The 20681-nt window shown below is 50.1% G+C and overlaps 1 protein-coding gene across 1 annotated transcript; it reads left to right on the forward strand.

Moving 5' to 3' along the window:
• The first annotated feature begins 309 nt into the window (after window positions 1-309).
• Window positions 310-8227, forward strand: KRT74 (keratin 74). The gene is made up of 9 exons (XM_017861432.1): window positions 310-822; window positions 1460-1674; window positions 2108-2168; window positions 2644-2739; window positions 3265-3429; window positions 4096-4221; window positions 5664-5884; window positions 6356-6390; window positions 6880-8227. The coding sequence occupies exons 1-9, from the start codon at window positions 352-354 to the stop codon at window positions 7077-7079; spliced, it is 1590 nt and encodes a 529-aa protein (XP_017716921.1). The 5' UTR covers window positions 310-351; the 3' UTR covers window positions 7080-8227.
• The last annotated feature ends 12454 nt before the right edge of the window (window positions 8228-20681 follow it).

Raw genomic sequence — 20681 nt, forward strand, 5'->3', positions numbered from 1 at the left:
CACTGGAAAAATAAAGCTAGGAGATCTCTTCAGGGGATAACTCTTCAGGTCCCTAATTAGGGAGCACAGATAAACTCCAAATTAGACCACTCCAGTCTGCAAGGGCAGCATATTCCACTTGCTATCAGAAAAGCTTTGTTGCTGCAAAGGACTTGGAGATCTCTGTTCTACAAATTGCCCATGGCTCCTGGCCCTTTAGCAGGGGAAACGAGATAGTAGAGAGACGCCCTTTTCTGGTGTCCTGGGCCCAACAGGGATAAAAGGAGGCAGCACTCTGGGTGCCCCATCACTGTGTTCTCTACCCCTTGGCGACTGCTTTTCTCCAGCTCTGTCAACTCCACCTTTCCCACCATGAGTCGGCAACTGAACGTCAAGTCCGGTGGTGACAAGGGCAACTTCAGTGTGCATTCAGCAGTGGTGCCGAGGAAGGCTGTGGGTAGCCTGGCCTCTTACTGTGCAGCTGGCAGAGGGGCTGGAGCTGGCTTTGGCAGTCGGAGCCTCTATAGCCTCGGAGGGAATCAGCGTATTTCTTTCAATGTGACTGGTGGCAGCGTTCGGTCTGGAGGTTACAGCTTCAGGCCTGGCTCTGGGTATGGAGGGGGCCGGGCCAGTGGCTTTGCTGGCAGTATGTTTGGCAGTGTGGCCCTGGGGCCTGCTTGTTCATCCGTGTGCCCGCCTGGGGGCATCTACCAGGTCACTGTCAACAAGAGCCTCTTGGCCCCCCTCAACGTGGAGCTGGACCCTGAGATCCAGAAGGTGCGCTCCCAGGAGCGGGAACAGATCAAGGCGCTGAACGACAAGTTCGCCTCCTTCATTGACAAGGTGGGTATCATAGGAGGAGGATGAGGCAGCCCCCTGAGGCCATGAGCAGTTTTCCTGCTGCCTGGGAATGGACTGCGCATTGTGGCTGGAAAGGTGCAGCTGGGCCTCAGGAAGGGCTTCCTCATCATTAGAGAAGGAGAGTAGGTCTGTGTGCCACGGAAGACAAAAGAATACATGAATATATTGACTTCTTTGGCGATTTTGGAGAACAGGATGGGAAGCTGGGTAAAAAGCAGCCCTTCCTTGACAAAAAAGTGATGGGTTTCTTGAGGACGGCTGATTTCCACAAACATGAAAGGCTAATAGAATCCAACAGTGTTCAGAGGGAAGGGCTCATGGTACAGGAAGAGACACTTAATTGAGACATAAGGAAAGACATCCCCTGGGACCAGGGCCAAGCAATAGAAGAAAGCTGTGGAATCTCCTTGAGTGAGTTCTCACTGATGGCTTCTCCAGAAGGCTAGGAAATGAGCACTTGTAAAGGGTCTAGTTTGTGTGGAATGTCAAAGGTGGAGAGTCAAGACGTGAGCAAAATGACTACAACAATCTGTGGCAAACCTGGGGAGTCAATGGTGTGTGTCCACGGGGCATGACTGCACCCATTGTGGTTCCAGGTGTCTGTTGATTTGGGTTCCAGGTAAGGTTCCTAGAGCAGCAGAACCAGGTTCTAGAAACTAAGTGGGAGCTGCTGCAGCAGCTGGACCTGAACAACTGCAAGAAGAACCTGGAGCCCATCCTTGAGGGCTACATCAGCAACCTGCGGAAGCAGCTGGAGACGCTGTCCGGGGACAGGGTGAGGCTGGACTCGGAGCTGAGAAGCATGAGGGACCTGGTGGAAGACTACAAGAAGAGGTGAGCAGGCCCCACCCGACGGTCACAGACCATGTTCCCTGTGCCTCTGGGCTTACTTGATCTCTGTGCCATTATTTTTTAGGAGATTGGGGTGTACCCTCCAGGGTCAGGACCTCACATCCCCTTCTCTGGCTGGGGGGAAGGGCCTATCCTGTTCGATGATAACTTCCTGCCTGGTTGATAGGAAGCAGTTCCTGTGCTCCTTGACCCACTGAAAGGTTCAGTTGCTGGTGTCACCTGGGTGTTTTCCTAACATGCAAAAAGTAGGAGGCAAGTGAGGCAACTCAGGGATATCTTATTCCTGTCACTAGCCTCTTACTGCTCACCCCAGAGACCCTGCAGGGACCCTGCATCCCAAACATTTGCCTGGCCAGCAGGAAGAGAAAGTTCCTTGGCTAAGAGGGGTAAGGCTATCTTCTCTCCCTGCCGGCAGATATGAGGTGGAGATTAACCGGCGCACAGCAGCAGAGAATGAGTTTGTGGTGCTCAAGAAGGTAAGGGAGGGAAGAGCCTCCTTATTAGGGTCTCTCTCACCCCCATCTTAACAACTCTGCTCAGGACTTCAGCCCAGGCGACTGGGGAGGGAGCTGGCGCCTGGTGAGGGTGGAGTGAGTCATAGTCCTGGCCTCCAGTGAGTTGGAGAGGAAAGACACACACTCGGGAAATGGACAGAGACAGACAGAGAATTCAGGTCTGGGAACTGTGAAACTCTGGTCCAGCTCAGCCTTGCTGTGTGACCTAAGGAAACCTACTACCTCTCTGGGCTTTGTTTTCTCCAGGCATAACAGAGCTGCCACATCCTCTTTTCCCTATTCCCAAAGCTTCAGGGAGTCTGAGAAGAAATGGATATTGAGTGAGCTTTCCTTTGTGGGTAGAAAGTAGAAAATCAGATGGCTTTGGGGCAGGGGTTGGGCAGGGCAGCTATGGATGAGGGTTGCATCCACCAATGACTCTGGGGCCTCTTGGAAGGATGCAGATGCAGCCTACACGGTCAAGATGGAGCTTCAGGCCAAAGTGGACTCTCTGGACAAAGACATCAAGTTCCTCAAGTGTCTGTATGATGCGGTAAGGACACTCCTGTCCCCTCACCCTCACCCTGCCTCCTTCTCAACTCTTTCAGGGAGATGCCAACAGGAAAGGTTTGGGATCAACACAGTGAAAGATGTTTTGGTGGAAAGGTCAAAATCCTGCACCAGGAGACCGTGGAAGTGCAGGATGCTGGTCCTTGGAGGCCACACATGCGGGAGGAAATTGATCTCGACCACAATAATGGCCTTGCCCACAGGCAGGAAAAGATAACCCAGTGAGGTCTTACAAAGCACAGATCCTTGGATTCTGCGAGATTGTGGGAAATGCATTCTTCACCCATCTGCATGTGCCCGCAGACACCTGCTACTTGCAGGGGTTCCTGCTGCTGTGAGCTGCTCTCCCTCAGCTCTGCAGACACATCCCAGAGGGCACTTCTTCCCCCTACTTTGGCCCCGTGGATCCTAGCAGCCTATTGGGCCAGAGACTGTGGGCCCAGAAGACTAACGGGGCAGAAGAGGGAAGCCAGGGGGTTGCTGAGTCTGTCTTCCTCTCTCAATACAGGAGATCGCTCAGATCCAGACTCATGCCAGTGAGACCTCAGTCATCCTGTCCATGGACAACAACCGAGACCTGGACCTCGACAGCATCATCGCCGAGGTCCGCATGCATTACGAGGAGATCGCCCTGAAGAGCAAGGCCGAGGCTGAAGCCCTGTACCAGACCAAGGTGGGCACCAAACGGGTCTCCTCCCACAGCGGCCCCTCGCTTCCTGGGAAGGGTCACCTCCACAGTGAATGTGAGGAATACTTTTGTGGGCATGCTGAATGAAAGAATGGTTCCAACCAAGGCTTCAAGGACAAAATGAATTCTCAGCAGAGCCTGTTATCAAAGATAAATCATGAAACTGGTATGGATTGAATATATGCAACAGAGAGGATCCCTCACTTCTTTCCTCCATCCAATAACTACCTGTCCCTCTCTGTTGCATGTGAAAGAATTGAGGTGGTAAAACAAATACACTTATAGGAATGGGGGTATGCTGCCACAGGGCAGAGGGAGAATCACAGACTTGCAGGAGCGTAACCATGGGTGAATTTGGTGGCGAGTGGGAGAAGGAGAAGCCTGTAGCTCTTTCCTGATCCACACGGGAAGACTTTCAAAAGGAAATGGAAGGCCGGGAGTCCTCTGAGTAATGAAACTATGCTTTGGGTAAACTGCTTTGGGGCTGTCAGGGAGAAAACTCCTTACCTGGGCCCCCAGGACCCTGTTCCAGCACTCCTCTTCAGCTCTGTTAAATCCCACCAACAGTCAGGGTGGCAGGGGTGGCTTATTTACAAGACCCTTCCCCAGTGCCCTTGTCTCACTGCCAACTTCCTATCTCTGGGAAACCAGATCCAGGAGCTGCAGCTGGCAGCCAGTCAGCATGGTGACGACCTGAAACACACCAGGAGTGAGATGGCGGAGCTGAACCGGCTCATCCAGAGGATCCGGTGTGAGATTGGAAACGTGAAGAAGCAGGTGGGCAGCAGCCCCACAAAGAACTCTCGGGTTCCATGGGAAACTCTGGGATGAGGAAATGGGGCCTGCCCTTTGGGAACAAGCAAATTTCCCCTGCCAGGCTTAGGGGTCCCTTGGCCACCCACAGTCCCCCTTTCCCACCCTGCCTTGGTACCCCACCATCAGAGCTGGTACCTGCCCAGAACTGGGAAGAGCTTCAAACCTATTTCTCTGACTCCTCATTTTGCAGATAAAGCAACTGAGTTGGGAAGGGGAAGGGACCTGCCCAGAGCCCCCAGCTGGTAATGAATGGAGCTAGGATTAGAACCCAGGTTCCTCTTCTGCAGACTTTTTCTGTGTCCAGGGAACCTGCTCCATGTCCCCTTTGGGTGTCCCCTCTGAGGGCAGACCCTCTGTCTCCTCCTCCCACTGGACACGGAATGTGTGTGGGGTGCAGGGGGTATACGTCAGGCACCTCTGTGGCCACACCAGGTTCCTGCCCTTGGAGTGGGGCATGGTCTGGCGACTGAGGGACACAGCCGTCGATGAAGCCCTCCTGAGTTTCCTTGCCCTGTGCCACGGTACTACTTCCATATTACTGGGCCGGCGAGGGGGGCTGTCTTACCTGACAGCAGCAAATCTTAAACACTGCATCAGTGGGGAGATGATTTTGGAGGCTGGAGGATCCTTCCTGTGACCTCTGTGAGAACTAGGTCTGCTCCACTAGTGACAGAATTGCCCAGTGGCAAGATCTGAGCCTGTTCTCCTTCTGGTATCCCCACCACCCTCCATGCTCTGCAGGGGAACACAGGGACAGCTCTACGACTCTGCGTTTCGCCGATTCACAAATTCCATGAGCACAGTTCCTCCCCCTCTGTTAGCACCAGGCATCGCAGTGCCCCCAGATGTTCATCAGAGTCCAGCTTCTGAGGTTGTGCCTATAATTGAGGGCCTTACCCTCCTGCTCTAAGGGAAGGCCAGATGTGGGAGCCTTCAGGCAGACCCTCCCTGGAGTGCTGGAGTCCAGAAACACTCATCTGGATCCTAACAGATCAGAAGGATCCCCACTGGCGAGAGGTCCTGCAGCAGGAATCTGATCGCAGTGGGACCGTGGCATACCATCTCACCCTCAGGGCTGGCCTTGCTGGGGAATCGGGTATGATTTTCCTGAACCTGGAGTATTTTGAATCTGCAGATGCTGGTGGCCTCCAGTTTCAGGCAAACATCGACATTTCTTTCTGACCTCCTGAAATGCAACTGCCTCCACAGCTTCATGTGACAACAGCTTTGAATATTCCTCTGCAATAGAAAATAGAAGAGACAAAGTTCTGGTGTTGACTTTGCAGCTTTTACTCCTTGTCACCTAGGGCCCCATCTGCAAAATAAGGGTGCTGTTCTATTTCACCGGTATGAGCTAAATGTAATTTTCTGTTCTGAGGGTCTCTCTGTTCTTTGCCTGTCAGTGTGCCAGCCTGGAGACAGCCGTTGCTGATGCTGAGCAGCGGGGAGACAATGCCCTGAAGGATGCCCGGGCCAAGTTGGACGAGCTGGAGGGCGCCCTGCACCAGGCCAAGGAGGAGCTGGCGCGGATGTTGCGCGAGTACCAGGAGCTCATGAGCCTGAAACTGGCCCTGGACATGGAGATCGCCACCTACCGCAAGCTGCTGGAGGGCGAGGAGTGCAGGTGGCCGGGGTGGAGGGGAAAGTGTGAGAAGGGACTTGGGGTGGCTCCTGCCTGGCTGAGGGGCCACCTGGAGAACATCGTTTGTGCCAATACAGGCAAGGGATGTGGTGATTTCATGAACTCAGAGGCAGCTTCCTGCAAGGGGTTGTCGGACATGAGCCATGAGGCATAGGTGGCCGTGTGCCGCTGTGAAGAGAACCAGGGGCTCAGACAGACCTGGGGCTAATGATTGGCTGTACAGCAGGGGCTAATTATTGGCTTTACCCTATGCTAGTGCTGTGGTGGCGATAAATCATCTAATATCTCCAGGCCTCTTGTTTTCTCATCTGTAAGATGAAGGTGATAGTGTCAATTTCATAAGTTGTTATAAGGATGAGTTTAAATGATGCACGTATAAAAGCAGGAGCCCATTAAGGTTCAGTGGAATCTCGACACTGAGTTTTTGTCTTTCTCTAACTTTCTGTCTCACAGGATGTCTGGGGAGAATCCATCCTCTGTGAGCATCTGTGAGTATCTTGAGAGATGCCTTGGGTTGGGAAAGCCAGGGACCCTGGGACAAAGTGATGTCACCTCCATTTATTGTCTCACCCCACCCAGAAGCTTCTGTTACTGTCTTGGGAAGATTCTTGGGCTTCAAAGGAAACGTTCTCCTTTTTCATCCTATGAAATAGTGACTGAGGTCATGCCCACCCTTTCCCTTCCTGTTTCTCCCCTGGGGTGTTGTCATTTGGAGAAAGGGTTGGTGGACATGGATTTTCCTAGAATTTCCAGGAGGGCAGGGACTGTATCTGTCCTATGGGGTCTTCACCTCACACAAGGTCTGGCCCATAATAGGCTCTCAGTTCATCTCTGTAGTGCTTCTTGACTACTGAGGGTCGTTCTGAGGATTAAATAGAGTGTTGTTGTAGAGAAGCCCTCGCGGACAGCCTTTACCATAGCTATTACCTGCTGATTGACACTGCTCCTCTCCCCTGCTCTTGGCCCCTCTTCCTCAGCCGTCATCAGCAGCAGCAGCTACAGCTACCATCACCCCAGCTCTGCGGGTGCTGACCTTGGGGCCAGCACTATGGCAGGCAGCTCTGGCACCACCCAGAGCGGGCAGACCAAGACCAAAGAGGTGCGAGGGGGAGACCTCAAGGACTCCCAGAGCAAGAACACCCCAGGCAGCACCCCAGCAAGGAAAGCCACCCGTTAGACCCATGGCCTCATCCACCTCAGCACCTGGAAGAAGAGGTGACTTTGCCACTCCCAAAGGTGTCTGCCACACCCAAGTTCCCAGCCCCTGAGTTTTAAAACCATCTGTAGTACACTCGACCGTCCGCACTGTGGTTTAGCTTTTACTCTCAAGCTCTGATTGACACAGTCACCTTCCCTGTTTCCTTAGGTCCCATGTGGACTAACGACTTGTTATTTTCCTTGCTGCCTTGGGCTGGCAGGAGGCTTTGGAGGTACAAGCCATTATAACCTTCTTGGCCCTAAGGAAGCTGTGATCATCCCTAGAGAGAGGGAAGGAGCGAGAGGACATGGGAGGGACTGGTTTGTTCTGTGCTTAGGCCAAATTAGCTATTGCCTGAGAGGTTTTACATCCCCTGCCAGCACGGTGGGGTGACTTGAGACCTGTAACCAGGTGGTGAGAAGTTAGACAGCCTTTACTTGCTCCACCAGAAACAACTTTGCAGGATGACGCCAATATTTAGGACACCATGTGTACATCTGTAGACCACCAGCTGCACCCATCTCCACAAAGTCAAGTGAAGGTGTACTGGGGATTCTCTGCCAGCCTGTGTCACCCAACCACCTCCTTCATTATCCACAATAGCTACCATCATTTGTCAAGCACTCACTAGACACCAGGCACCCTAGACGCATTGCCTCCAATTCTCATCCAGTCCTGCAAAGAAGATGTGATCAGCATCATTGGAACAGACTGGGAGCCTGATCCCAAGAGGCTACAGAATTGGCCCCAGTCACCCACCTACGTGCCAGAGTCGCGCCTGGCCGACACCAAGGTCTATGCTCTTTCTGTGGCATGTCACTGCCTCTTTAACAAACGGACTGTCAACGTCACCGTTCTTTTTGATGAGGGCAGCGTAATTACATCGCCTTTTGTCAGGACTGTGGGTATGTGATTTGTCTTCGGCCATCTCTCTGGGGCTGTGTCCTACATGGCCTCTGACTCTCAATTTCCGGTGCCATGAGCTGAGCTCAGTAAGTGGAGCTTGCCTTTCTGTCCCTGGGTGGTACTGCCTAGTCCAGATGTCGTGGCTCAGAGTGTAAATATTCCTAAGAATGGTAACAACTAGTTCCTCTTTTGCTTAAGTTAAATACTCTGAATTTCTGCTGTATGTTCAATAAACTGTCCTTGAGTGGTGTCAGAGGTATGCTTCTGTCAGTCTGTCAATCTTTCCGAATGTTCCACCCTCTAGTGAGGATGTGCCACCCTCCATTTCTTCCCAGCAAGTGTGCAGGACTCTTGCCGGGAAGCTGCAGGCCAACTGAGACGAGGCTGCTCTGGAGGCAATCTCAGGCTGCTGGAAGAGACAGATACATACTCGTGTAAATCAGGGAAGGGCACCCTAGGGCAGTAATGCTAAGAAGTGATTGGAATGGAGAGGCTAAGCAAGGAGGGCTTCCTGGAGGAGGAGGAGAGTTTAATTAAATAACCAGAAAGATGGACACATAGGCTCCTGGAGAGATAATTTAAATCACAGCAACATAGTAATTTGGACACAGGCTTTCATGTGCTTATTTAGTAAGGGGTGGGAGATCTCAGATTTTCCAAAGTCAGTACAGATTGGGTATACCTTATCCAAAATGTTTGAGACCAGAAACATTTCTGACTTTGGATTTTGAAATATTTGCATGTGCATAATGAGATATTTTGGGGATGGAACCCAAATCAAAACATGAAATTCATTTATGTTTCATATATACCTTCTGCATAGACTAAAGATAATTTTATACAAATTTTAAATAAAGTGCCCAAAAGTTTTGGAGTACTTTGGATTTCAGACTTTTGGATTAGAGATGCTTAATCTGCAGTGGGGCTGGGTGGATTTGCTGTGGCCGCCAGAGTCTAGCCATCTTAGCAGCTTTCAAATTGTTCTTGGGTCACAGGTGTGCCCGAAGATGTTCACCTCTACAGGTATCAGGATAATGGGGATGGGCCTTGGGAGGATGGGGCCTCTGGCCTAAGAAGTGGCCTCCATTCACCTCCCTGTGCCTTTCATGTATTAAGGAGGTCCTCGTCTGTGTGTGCCAGGGTGCAATAAACCGTGGGAAGCACAAGAGCCCAAGAGTGTGTTGGGCTTTCTGCCCAAATGTCTCCCTCTGATGTCACCACTGCCGCCACTGTGGATACTGAACTAGTGCTCTGGGAGTTATGGGAGGCTCCATTCCAGCTCTACCACTAACTAGTCACCTGTTATACACAGTGGTTCTTAACCTTGTAAGTCATGAACGTTTTGAGGGCTGATGAAAGCCATGGATCTTTTCCCTGAAATGTGGACAGAGTCTACTGCATGTCCAGAGGTTCACAGATCCCCACAGCTCATCCATGGATTCCCTGGGTCATGCACCCCAGGTTTAGAGCCTTTGGACCAGATACCCTTAAGGCCCTTCTTAGCATTGATGCTCTGTCTTTCCCAAAAGACCTCATTCCCAGTGAGGGACCCAGTAAGAGGGGCTGAGGTGAGAAAGGGAATGAGACCCACAACCTGAAATGGCCTTTGGAGAAATATTAATACATGAGCCTCCGTGAAATCACCTCTCTCAGGGTTGCCGTGCAGCATGCCCCTGACTACTGGGCACACCTGAGCTGGTGCTGCTGGGCTGTGACGGCTGCATGTGCACGTGGCTCTGGATGCAGGGATGCAGGGCTAAGCAGATGTGATACAGTGTGTCCTCTGCTAGAGTGCTGAGGTGGGCAGTAGGAGCAGCCTCCCTGGCTGCAGCGAGTCCACCTGAGAAATGAGAGATTCTCTGCCACCTGGGATTATGAAGATGCTGAGAGGTGCACAGGAGTGACTGTGCTCTTGCTTTTGGACTCAGTTAGAGAGTACTTTGAAGCTCAAGAAGAGAAATCATGGAGGCAGGACCACAGGCGATTGTTAATTTCAATTATTTATAGTTATGGCCATTTTGACCTAGGTACCAAGACCATTCAATAAGGGAAAGAATAGTTTCTTCAACAAACGGTGGTGAGACAGTGAGGTATCCACATGCCAGAGAATGAGGTTGAATCTCTATTTTACACCATATACAAAAATTAATCAAAGTGAATCAACAACTTAAATATAAGAGCTAAAACCATAAAACTCGTAGAAAAAATTTAGAGGGAAATCTTTGTGACCTTGATTTGGCAATGAATTCTTAGATATGACACCCAAAGCACAAGCAACACAAGAGAAACTAGATAAATTGGACTTCCTCAAAGTTAAAAACTTCTTTACAGTAAGGGACATTATCAAGAAAGTGAAAAGACAACCTACCAAATGAAAGAAAATATTGGAAAATCATAGAGCTGATAAGGGTCTAGTATCCAGAATATATAAAGTACTCTTGCAACTCAACAATAAAAAAACAAACAACTCAGTTAACAAAAGAGAAAGTAATTTTAATAAACTTACTTTAGAAGATACACAATGGCCAAGAAGCACAGGAAAAGATGCTCAACATAATTAGTCATCAGGGAAATGTAAACCAAAACCATAACTAGGCACCAGTTTATACCCACCAGGATGATTTATAATAAAAATAACAGAAAATAATGAATGCCATGAGATTGTGGAGAAATTTGAACATTCACACATTGCTGTTGGAAATGTAAACTGGTTCAGTCACTGTGGAAAAGTTTGGCAATTCCTCAAAGAGTTAAACAGATTTGCCATATGACCCAGCAATTCCACTCCTAGATATAAAGCCAAAATAATTGAAAACATGGCTGAGCCCAGTGGCTCATCCCTGTAATCCCAGCACTTTGGGAGGCAGAGGCTGCAGGGCCGCTTGAACCCAGGAGTTTGAGATCAATCTGGGCAAGGGAGGTTGCCCTTGGGCAACCCAGGGCAAGGGAGACAGGGAGACCCTGTCTCTTAAATAAAAAAAAGCTAGGCATGGTGATGCATGCCTGTGGTGCCAGCTACTTGGGAGGCTGAGCTGGGAGGATCACCTGGGCCTGGGAGTTCAGGGCTGCAGTGAGCCGTGATTGTGCCACTGCACTCCAGCCTGGGTGGCGGAACAAGACCCTGTCTCATTAAAAAAAAAATTAAAACCAGGTGTTCAAACATACACATGCACATGCATGTTCACAGCAGCACTATTCACCATAGCCAGATGTGGAAACAACTCAAAAGTCCATCAATGAAAGAAAAAAAAAATTGTGGTATATACTTTCAATGGAATATCATTCAGCCACAAAAAGGAATGACTTAGTGATATATTCCACAATGTGGATGAATCTCAAAAACATTATGCTAAGGGAAAGAAGACAAACAAACAAACAAAAAAACCCCACACATTATGTACTTCCATTTACATGAAGTGTCTAGAATAGGTAAATTCATACAGATAGAATGCAAATTTGTGGTTGCAGGAGTTGGGGAAGGGGAAATGGGGCGAGTGCTAGTGGGCACAGGACTTTCTTTTGGGGTAATGACAATGTTTTAGAACTAGACAGAGGTTATGGTTGCACAACATTGTGAACATACTAAATGCCACTGAATTGCTCACTTTAAATAGTTAATTTTATGTTATGTGAATCTCACCCCAATAAAAAATAAAAGAAAATTTGGGAGTGCAGCAGAGAAAAAGCCAGAGAAACGGTATCCCTGGACTTTGCTCTCAGCCTTCCCTACCACATGGCAAATCGCAGCCTGGCATAAAGACAGAGTTGTCCAGGGCCAGCAGGGGGACAGACACCACTTACCCTTGTTTTGACTGGCCAAGGCAAGCCTGGGGGAGCTGGACTTTTGATGGCCAAGAGCTGACTATGTCTCTGGACACTTGGCCGCCACCCAGCTGAGGGCAACCACTGGCTTTCTCTCGGCTAATTAAGTGCTGGCTTAACTAACCACCTGAGTCTCAGACTTTGGTCATGAAGAGCAACTCAGTGCCCTTGAGTGGCTCTCACAGCCCTTGCTGATGCCTGTTGAGCTGAAGCATGCGAGGCCAACAAACTGCAATATTTCTTTTCTTTGCCAGGGTCATGGCCTCTGCACAGTGACTTGGATTCTTGGATTAGGATTTTAAGTGGACACTCAAAATCTTGCTTAAGTTCCCAAACTCACTATCTTGGTTCATAGCTCAAGTGAGCACAAAACCCAGGTACTACTGGAATCTTCTCTCCACCTGGGATTTAATGAAAGCTACAAGGATCTGCAATGGCAGATCTATCTGCTGGACTGAGAAGTTCTCAAAGGCAGGCTGGTGTCTTCCTCTATCCCGGTATGTGGCAAATGCTTGGCACAGAGAGTCTGATTAGTAAATGTCAAATGGATCACGGAACACAAAAGAATATGGCAATCGGTGTCTGTGCACTGTCTCCTGGGACCTCATCCACCCTTTCCTGCAGCTTCTTCCTATGCCTCTCCCTCTGCCTCTAACCTTCCCATCTTCTGATTTTTCTAAACATTCTCTGTAGGTTCCAAACTTGGCATAGCAGGAGGCTTTAACTGAGTAATCTGTGTTCATTGGGAGAGAAAGTCTCATTGAAATGCATCCTCTGTGACCTTGAAAAGTCACCTTGGCCATGTTCCTGCCCTGGGGAAGGGATGTTCTTTCAGGTCTAAGCTGTCATGACTTCTCCTGCTTTCATGGTCTCAGAGATGTTAAATGAATGAGTAAATGAATTTGATTCCCTCACTTGGTCACCAGCTGGGAGTCACTGCATTGCTCCCTCCTCTCATAGCTATTATTGAAAAAGAATATATTGAAAATATATGAAAAAGGGACAATCGGCTCCCTCTTAGAAACCACTAATGGAGAATAATAGAGACTCAGGGGTCTGAAAGCAACAGCTAATAGAAGATGGGAGCAATTATCAGGTGCACTGTCATCAGAAACCCATGTACACATGCATAGACATGAGGCTGTAGGTTCACAAAGCTGATGTCTATGGAAGATGCAAAACATTTAACAGCTGGTACAAGCAGGCACTGACCAATCAGAGATGTCAGCCATGGACAGCCAGGACAGCCATGTTCATAATGGCTGGACACCTGTTCTGCTGCCAGCCATTCACATACAGATGTGCACACACATCTTCTGATATGCCTTGGAACATATCTATCAGCTGGTAAGACATGCAGCACTCACAGTTCATGCATCAAGCCCTGGAGCCTTTGGTCATTTTGGGGTGGAGGGATGCACCCAGAATCTGAGCGGCAGGAAGTGCAGCCTGACTTTGACAGGGAAGGGGTGGATACCAGGGGAATTCGGGAGGGCTTAGGGGAGGCTTCTTGGAGTAGCTATGTCCTGCCTTGGTAGGCAGGAGGCTGGGAGAATAGCCCAGAGCATGACATCAGGAAAAAGGAAGCTGCCCGTAAGAAACATGCCAGGGCCTCACAAGCATCCCCAACCCCATCCTCACCCAGGTCCTGAAATCACATCTATTTTCTCCAAAAGAGCAAAGAAGGCTGAAAAGGGGACTGAGGGGTCAGATGTGGCTGGCTGGAGGGTTGTGACAGGAAGACAGGAGTGTGTGAAATGTCGATCCTGGAAACCGTGGGCTTATAGGGTGGGCTGGTGGGAGGATCACCCAAGAGGCTGCAGCCAGAATTCCAGAGGGGAGAGGATGAGGGTCAGCCTGGGCCATGCTTTGGCAATAGATGCAGAACGACTGCCTTAAGAGACGGTAGGTGACTTCTTGAGGGTGGGGAGCACCTGGGTGAGTGGGGATGTGGGCAGTCATCGAGTGGGAGGGCACATTAGGGATAGAAAGTGATGAGCTCAGCATTTCACACTGTGGTTCAGGTGTCGGAGGGACAGGAAAGAGCAGAGACCAGAGCTGGTGAGGGTTAGAGGTGGGCATGCTCACCTGGGAACAGGACACACAGGGGCACTAGACATTTACACTCAAGAAAGCCAGGATGGTGTGGAGGCTAAGGACACAGACTGTAGCCAGCCTGCCTGGCTTTGAACCCTGGCTCAAATCCTGGTTGAGGGTTGGGCTCGGTGGTTCATGCCTGTAATCCTAGCACTTTGGGAGGCCAAGGTGGGTGGATCACTTGAGGTCAAGAGTTCGAGACCAGCCTGGCCAACATGGTGAAACCCCCATCTCTTCTAAAGTACAAAAATTAGCCGGGTGTGGTGGCGCACACCTGTAATCCCCAGCTACTCGGGAGGCTGAGGCAGGAGAATCGCTTGAACCTTGGAGGCAGAGGTTGCAGTGAACTGAGATCGTGCCACTGCACTTCCGCCTAGGCGACAGAAAAAAAAAATCCTGGTTGAGCTACTCTCTTGAGTAAGCTGCTTAACTTCCTGTGTCTCAGCATCTTCACCTGTAAAGTGGGGACAATAATGGTACCTACCTCATAGGGCTGTTGTGAGAATTATGTGAATTAATACATGTGAAGCGCTGAGGATGCCTCACAGCATTCACATTGTATATGTGTTAACCACTACTATTATTATCATTGTCACCATTATTCTTATTGACAAGGTGCCTCCCAACCACCTTGGGGAGTAGGTGGAGCAGGTGTTGATACCCCCATTTTTAGAGATGTGAAAACAGAGGCTTAGGAAGGTAGGAGACCTTCCCACAGTCACATGGTTCGTGAGTGGCCAAGACAAGACTGGGACCTGGGTCCTCAGAGTCTCAAGTCCATGCACTTCACCAGAGGCTTGGCGTGGGGCTGGAGCATGGCTCAAAGGAGGTGCTCCCAGCCACGGAGCTGAGTGAGGAGGAAATGAGGAGAGGGGCAGCCCCAGATGACCCTTCTCTGTCAGAAATACAGCAGAATGGGAGGCGAGCCGTGCCTGGCAGGACAGCCCTCCTGTCCTTTATATCCCAGCTCCTCTGGGGTGGGTACAGCCACAGCCTTGGCAGCTGCAAAAATGCTGACCAGCTGTCCTGTCCCCTGATGAGTGGTGGGTTGTGGCCAGGCCCCCGGCACTGTGCTCCATCGGCTGGCTTGGGCTGAATGCCCTGCCCATCTGAAACCACTGGAAGATGAGGGGGTGCCAGGAGGGGCACTTCTGGGGGATACATAGATGACATGCTCATTTCCTGGGTCCATCTGCTGAGGAGGGCTGGCAGAACCTGGGCTGATGTCATCCAAATAGCTCAGCTCATTCTCTCTAACTTTGGAGACAATTATTTGCTCAAAGAACCACCTGCCCCTCTCTCGGTGCCTCCAGCCTCCCTCCACCCCCACCAACCCTGTCCACATAGCACCTGGATTCTGCTGCCTCGAACACGGATTGCTCAGGCCCTCTCTGGCTCAGCAGCCCTCAACGGATCCCCATAACTCGCCCCATCATGTGCACAGCCTGGCATCTAGAGTCCCCCACCCAAAGTTGTCCTTTATTCATAATTGCTCCAGCCTGGTGGATCTTTTCCTCACAAATGACCTGCCTCCTGCCACCCAGGGCCCTCCACGCCCATGCCTGTCCATCCAAGCCTTCTTCCTTTAAGAGACTGGGATCCAAACTCCGTCCTCCAGGCAGCCCTTGAGGGTTTAGTGTCCCCACGTCTATGCATTCCCGTATCCACTTGCCCAGCAACTACCCTCTTATATTGTACTTAGTTTTCTTGCCTTACTCTTGGAGGCCTTCTCTCCAGACTTATCAGACCCAAGAGTGCTGAAAGGAAAGAACAAGATACAAATTAGAGCCGTGGGCTCACACACAAATGTGTCAAACTTGTTATCATCACAGACACAGAAACAACAATACAAAGAAAACTACAAATTACACATGTAAGCCAAATAAAACATGCGGCAATAAAACCAAGGGCCACACAAATGTAACGTAACAAGCCATTTAATTTGTTCCTGAATGTCCAAGCCAGATGTTCCTGGTATCTTGGGGGTTTGATCCTCTGATATGACACATTCCCCTGACAGTTTCACAGATGGGTATAACTGGCCCAGAGATGTCCACGCCTGCCCAAACATTGCTCAGAATTCAATTCTCATGTGGAAAGCTGGACCCCCTCCCATGGAGGGTGTGAAAGAAAGACAGAGTCAGATGGGCAGCTCACATCCTGCCTCCCCACTAGGCCAGAGGGCTCCCCAAGCAGGGGTGTTGTCTCCTCCCACCCCTAAATCTTCCCAGATCTCAGTTAAAGCAGGACTAGGGGAGTGGGGTTTTGTCCCCTGGTGAGCTGTGGCCCTGTCCTGGTTTCCTTCAGTCTCCCCGTTTTTCCCTCCAGAAAAACACAGGCACCTCAGGAGCCCCACCTAGGCCCTCCCTTCCTGTGGGAGGTCCCCAACTCTCCTTCCTTCTGTATCAATGGCCTCATCAAAAACACTGGGTGTCTCATGCCTAATGGCCAGTGTCTGATTAACTAATTCATGCTAAGGTGTTAACCACTTGTTAATAGTTTGATGAACTGCTTCTCCCAGGGGTGTTGGCATTTGGAGGGACCCAGAGACTAAGTCCTTTGAGGGCAGGAAACTTTTTATGGCCCCTCAGCACTTGGTAGGTGCTCAATAAATATTTGATGAAAGGATCAATTCCAAAAGATCTGCTATAATGTTTGTAAAGTGCCTCCTACTGAATTTTGTACTTGGCTAGCACTTATTAGATGGTGGCTGTTTTATTTATTTATTTATTTATTTATTTATTTATTTATGTTTTTCAAGATGAAGTCTCACTCTGTCGTCCAGGTTAGAGTGCAGTGATTAGATCTTGGCTCACTGCAAGCTCCCCCTCCTGGGTTCACGCCACTCTCCTGCCTCAGCCTCCCGAGTAGCTGGGACTACAGGTACGAGCCACTATGCCTGGCTATTTCTTTTTTTATATTTTTAGTAGAGATGGGGTTCTGCCATGTTGGCCAGGCTGGTCTTGAACTCCTGACCTCAAGTGATCCTCCTGCCTTGGCCTCCCAAAGTGCTGAGATATAGGCATGAGCCACCACACCCGGCCTACTATTTTTATTTTTAACGGTGAATTTTCCAATATCAAGGAGGGTCTGAGTCGACAGATTCTTTGAGCCTGGGGCCTGTGGGAACCCCACTCCCTCCCTTTCCTCCAACATCAGATGACACTGCATGGGAATGTGCTGGTCCAGAGGAGAGAAACGAGAGAGGGGAGAATAGGCCAATTCCTCAATTCTACTGAGCTCTCTGCTTTAGTTGCTGATAACATTTATTATGTATTTTATAAAGTAGGCACTTTCCATGGATTAATATGTGTCATCATCACAACTATCCTACCAGGAGTTTATTTCCCGTTTACAGCTGGGGAAGTTGAGGCTTAGCGAGACCAAGCAAACTGTGCTGCTGAGTGGTGGTGTGGAATTCAGATCCCTGCAGCCTGGTCTCCAACCTGGTGCCACTCCAGGTGGACACACAGCTAGAAGCCCCCTAAAGACGCCCTGACTCTCCTCTGTTTTGTTGCTTCTCCAACAAGGGGCTATTCATTGGTTCTCCTGTACCTGGGAGGGGGTGTTTAGAGGCTGGTCCTGGGCTCTCAGGGAAGGCACAGAGGGAGGAATTGACTGTGGCCATGGGACCCTCCCCAGGACCCAGGACCCAGGCCCTAGGAAACAGCAACCTGCACATGGGTGTCAATGGACAGAGGAGTCGGGACACTGGGGAGGGGAGACTGCAAAATCCAGTGTTTTAAGCAGGAGTTCAGAAGAGCAGTGGGATTGGGGTCAGAGGAGATCGGGAGAGAAGGGGTTCCAGGCTGAGTAAGAATAACTTGGAAAAATTTTGGAGGTAGTTGAAGGTGGGGCCAGTGGGTGAGATGTCCTTGGCCAGAGCAGGGAGCATCGAAGAAGGAGGTTGTGGGATGGGTCAGGTTGGCTGCAGCTGCAGCAGGGACACTGAAGGCTGGGCTAGGGCTCTGCCATGCATGTTGAGAAATGCAGCCAGCAGAGCCAGAGATGAAGGACCACACACAAGAGCTCTAGAAAACCTTCAAGTCTTCAGTGCACACTGCCAACTCCTGTGTCCCCCGTGCTGAGCATGGTGCCAGCATACAGCAGACACTCAGTAGAAGTCCACCGAAGGAAGAAAGGAAGGGTGGGAGGGAGGCAGGAATTCTAGAACCAAACTGGAGTCCACTTGCCCGGCCCAGGAAGACACTGGCCATTAGACATGAGACATCCAGTATTGTTGATATCTACACAAAGGTTTGCAGCAGTGGAAAGGAAGGCATTTATTTGCAGGGCACCAAGCAAGAACGACCAGGCAGCTAATGCTGAAGTCTCAATCTCCCCGATGGCTTGAAGATCAGAGGCTTTAAAGGCGGGGTAAATATCAGCAGAGCAGAAGTTGCAGGCAAAACTCAATACATGAAGGCTACGCATTGACTTTGGCCTAAAAAGGCAGGATGTCTTTTTTTTTTTTTCTTTATTTCTTCTAAAAAAAAAAATAGGATACCTGTACAGAACGTGCAGGTTTGTTCCACAGGTACACGTGTGCCATGGTGGTTTGCTGCACCTATTGACCCATCCTCTAAGTTCCCTCCCATCACCCCTCATCCCCCAACAGGCCTGGTGTGTGTTGTTCCCCTCTCTGTGTCCATGTGTTCTCAATGTTCAACTCCCACTTATGAGTGAGGACATGCGGTGTTTGGTCAGGATGTTTTTAAGTGGGAGCTTACAGGTCAGATCATAAATAGATTCAAAGATTTTCCAATTTGCAATTTGTTAAGGAAGAGAAACTTTGTTTAAAAATTTGGGGTCAGTAGAACAGAATGTTACCTCTGGTTTGTGAGTGTGACAGTCTCCAGTTCCCTTGGAAAGAAATTTAGAACAAAGAGTGGTGGTCAGACCTTAGTGCCCGGTGTCCCTTTATCTGAGGTCTATGCGCCCAGGCGTCCCTATTGGTGGGGTTTGGGTTTCTGACAAACAACTCAGGGACATATGTTAAGATGCTGTCTTTAGTTTCTATTGGAACCAAACATCCCACGATTCTAGCTTTCGTGGCTGTTGTTTTGGGTTACTGTTACTTTCTTGCTTATCAAGTTGCTTATTTATTTCTCCAGGCTAGCAAGGTGCCCAGAATTTCCCCTGAAGGAACTCAAGGTTTTCCTTTATTTCCATGCTTGAGGGGACCTGCAGGCCCCTAAGAGGGGGTCCCTGCTCCAACTCAGAGTACACTAAGTGGTCTCTAATCTGGAGAAGACTTTACTAGCCTTACAAAGAAAAACTAAGATGACATGTGACATGGCTTCAGAGGAGCCCCATGGAAGCTGTCACAGAGTTGCAGCCCCTCCAGCACGTGCTAAGGATGTGTTCAGAGCGGAAGGAGGTGAGGAGAGCTCAGACCTGGCCAGTGTGGGTGCAGGAAGACCTCCTGGAGGAGAGCAGGATAGGGAAGTGACAAAACAAGAGATGGCGAAAGGCTGAGAGGGAAGAACGGAGGGAAGATGGATGGGAGGGATGAGGAGGGATGGAGAGGGATGAGGAGGGAAGGTGAGAAAGACAGAAAGGAAGGATAGAAAACTTCTGGTGGTTTTAGTAAGAATGAAGAAGACAAAATGGCAGGGGCAAGAGTAGAGGAAGGAATGCAGAGGAGTGGGAGGGACTGGAGTCCAGGCTCTTCCCCTAAACAATGTGAGAGAGAGCCCCAAACCAGCCTGTCTCCAGATTTTCTTCCCCCCAGTGCCCCACCCAGCCAAGAGCTGCAGCTCACCCATGGGGCTCCAGCAGGGATCTCTGGGCAAGAGTGATCTTCAGGGACAGAGCTGCCTTGGGTTGAATAGGGCTGCAGTGGCAACGGAGATCATGGGAGTAGCTGGGGCCCATCATGGGAGCCAGTGACTAGGATGCAGGGCCTGCAGCATCTCTGGGGCTGACATCAAAGGACTGTTTGGAGTAGAATGACATCATGCTTACTGGGTCACCCCATTGGGTCTTTCTGGCCTGAGCTTGCCTGGAGGCTTGCACTCCTGTGGAGGGCTCAGCCAGCCTTGTTCTTGGCCCACTTGGGCCTGGAGAGATGCAATAGGAGTTAAGTTTCATGTTGATAACAGCTTCTTTATTTGAACTCTAATAGATGATGACTGTCCTCAAGTTGTTCCTAGTCTTATTAGCAGATACACATTGGAAGAGAGACAGAAATGATGAAACGGACCACCCGGGAATCTCTGCAACCCTCCAGGCCATGGGCCAGCCTCTCTCTTTTTCTTCTCTGTACCTCCTTCCAGTCGAGTCCCTGAATTTCTCAGCCACCTGCCCCAACTCCATCTTGCTTTTCTCCTCCTCATTTTCTCCAGTGTTTGAAGCCTCCAGCCTGCTTTATTATGGGTGTTTGAGAGGGGTGAAGTGAGGATAGTGCCCATGGCTGGCTCTGGCCTGGGCTGCTCCTGTCCCATGCTAGGGAGAGTGTCACTCCACCTCCTAATACCCCATAAGTGAGAGTAGCTGCCCTCTATGGGTTATATTTCCAGGAGGCCTGGGGAGAGGTGATGCCTGAATGATCAGTCTCTTTCCAGGAAGGAGGAGAACAACAGTTGGAGGCCCTGGTCCTATACCCAGTGTCCTGAACGGTCCACGAAAGCTCACCCTGTCTTCATCTGCTGTATCCCCAGGAGGAAGCCAACAACCCAGAGAAGATTAATCAGGATAGGGATGGCGCAGTGCCAGTGACATCCCCCTGGAGAGGCTGGGGCCTGGGGCAAATTA

This window comes from Rhinopithecus bieti, unplaced genomic scaffold (assembly GCF_001698545.2).
Source record: "Rhinopithecus bieti isolate Rb0 unplaced genomic scaffold, ASM169854v2 scaffold_56806, whole genome shotgun sequence".
Classification (NCBI taxonomy): Eukaryota; Metazoa; Chordata; class Mammalia; order Primates; family Cercopithecidae; genus Rhinopithecus; species Rhinopithecus bieti.

Excerpts from the sequence above, each read along its gene's own strand:
- KRT74 (XM_017861432.1), top strand. The coding sequence starts at position 352 with ATGAGTCGGCAACTGAACGTCAAGTCCGGTGGTGACAAGGGCAACTTC. Across the intron at positions 823-1,459 it reads TCGCCTCCTTCATTGACAAG|GTAAGGTTCCTAGAGCAGCA; the intron begins GTGGGTATCATA and ends TTTGGGTTCCAG. Across the intron at positions 3,430-4,095 it reads AAGCCCTGTACCAGACCAAG|ATCCAGGAGCTGCAGCTGGC; the intron begins GTGGGCACCAAA and ends CTGGGAAACCAG.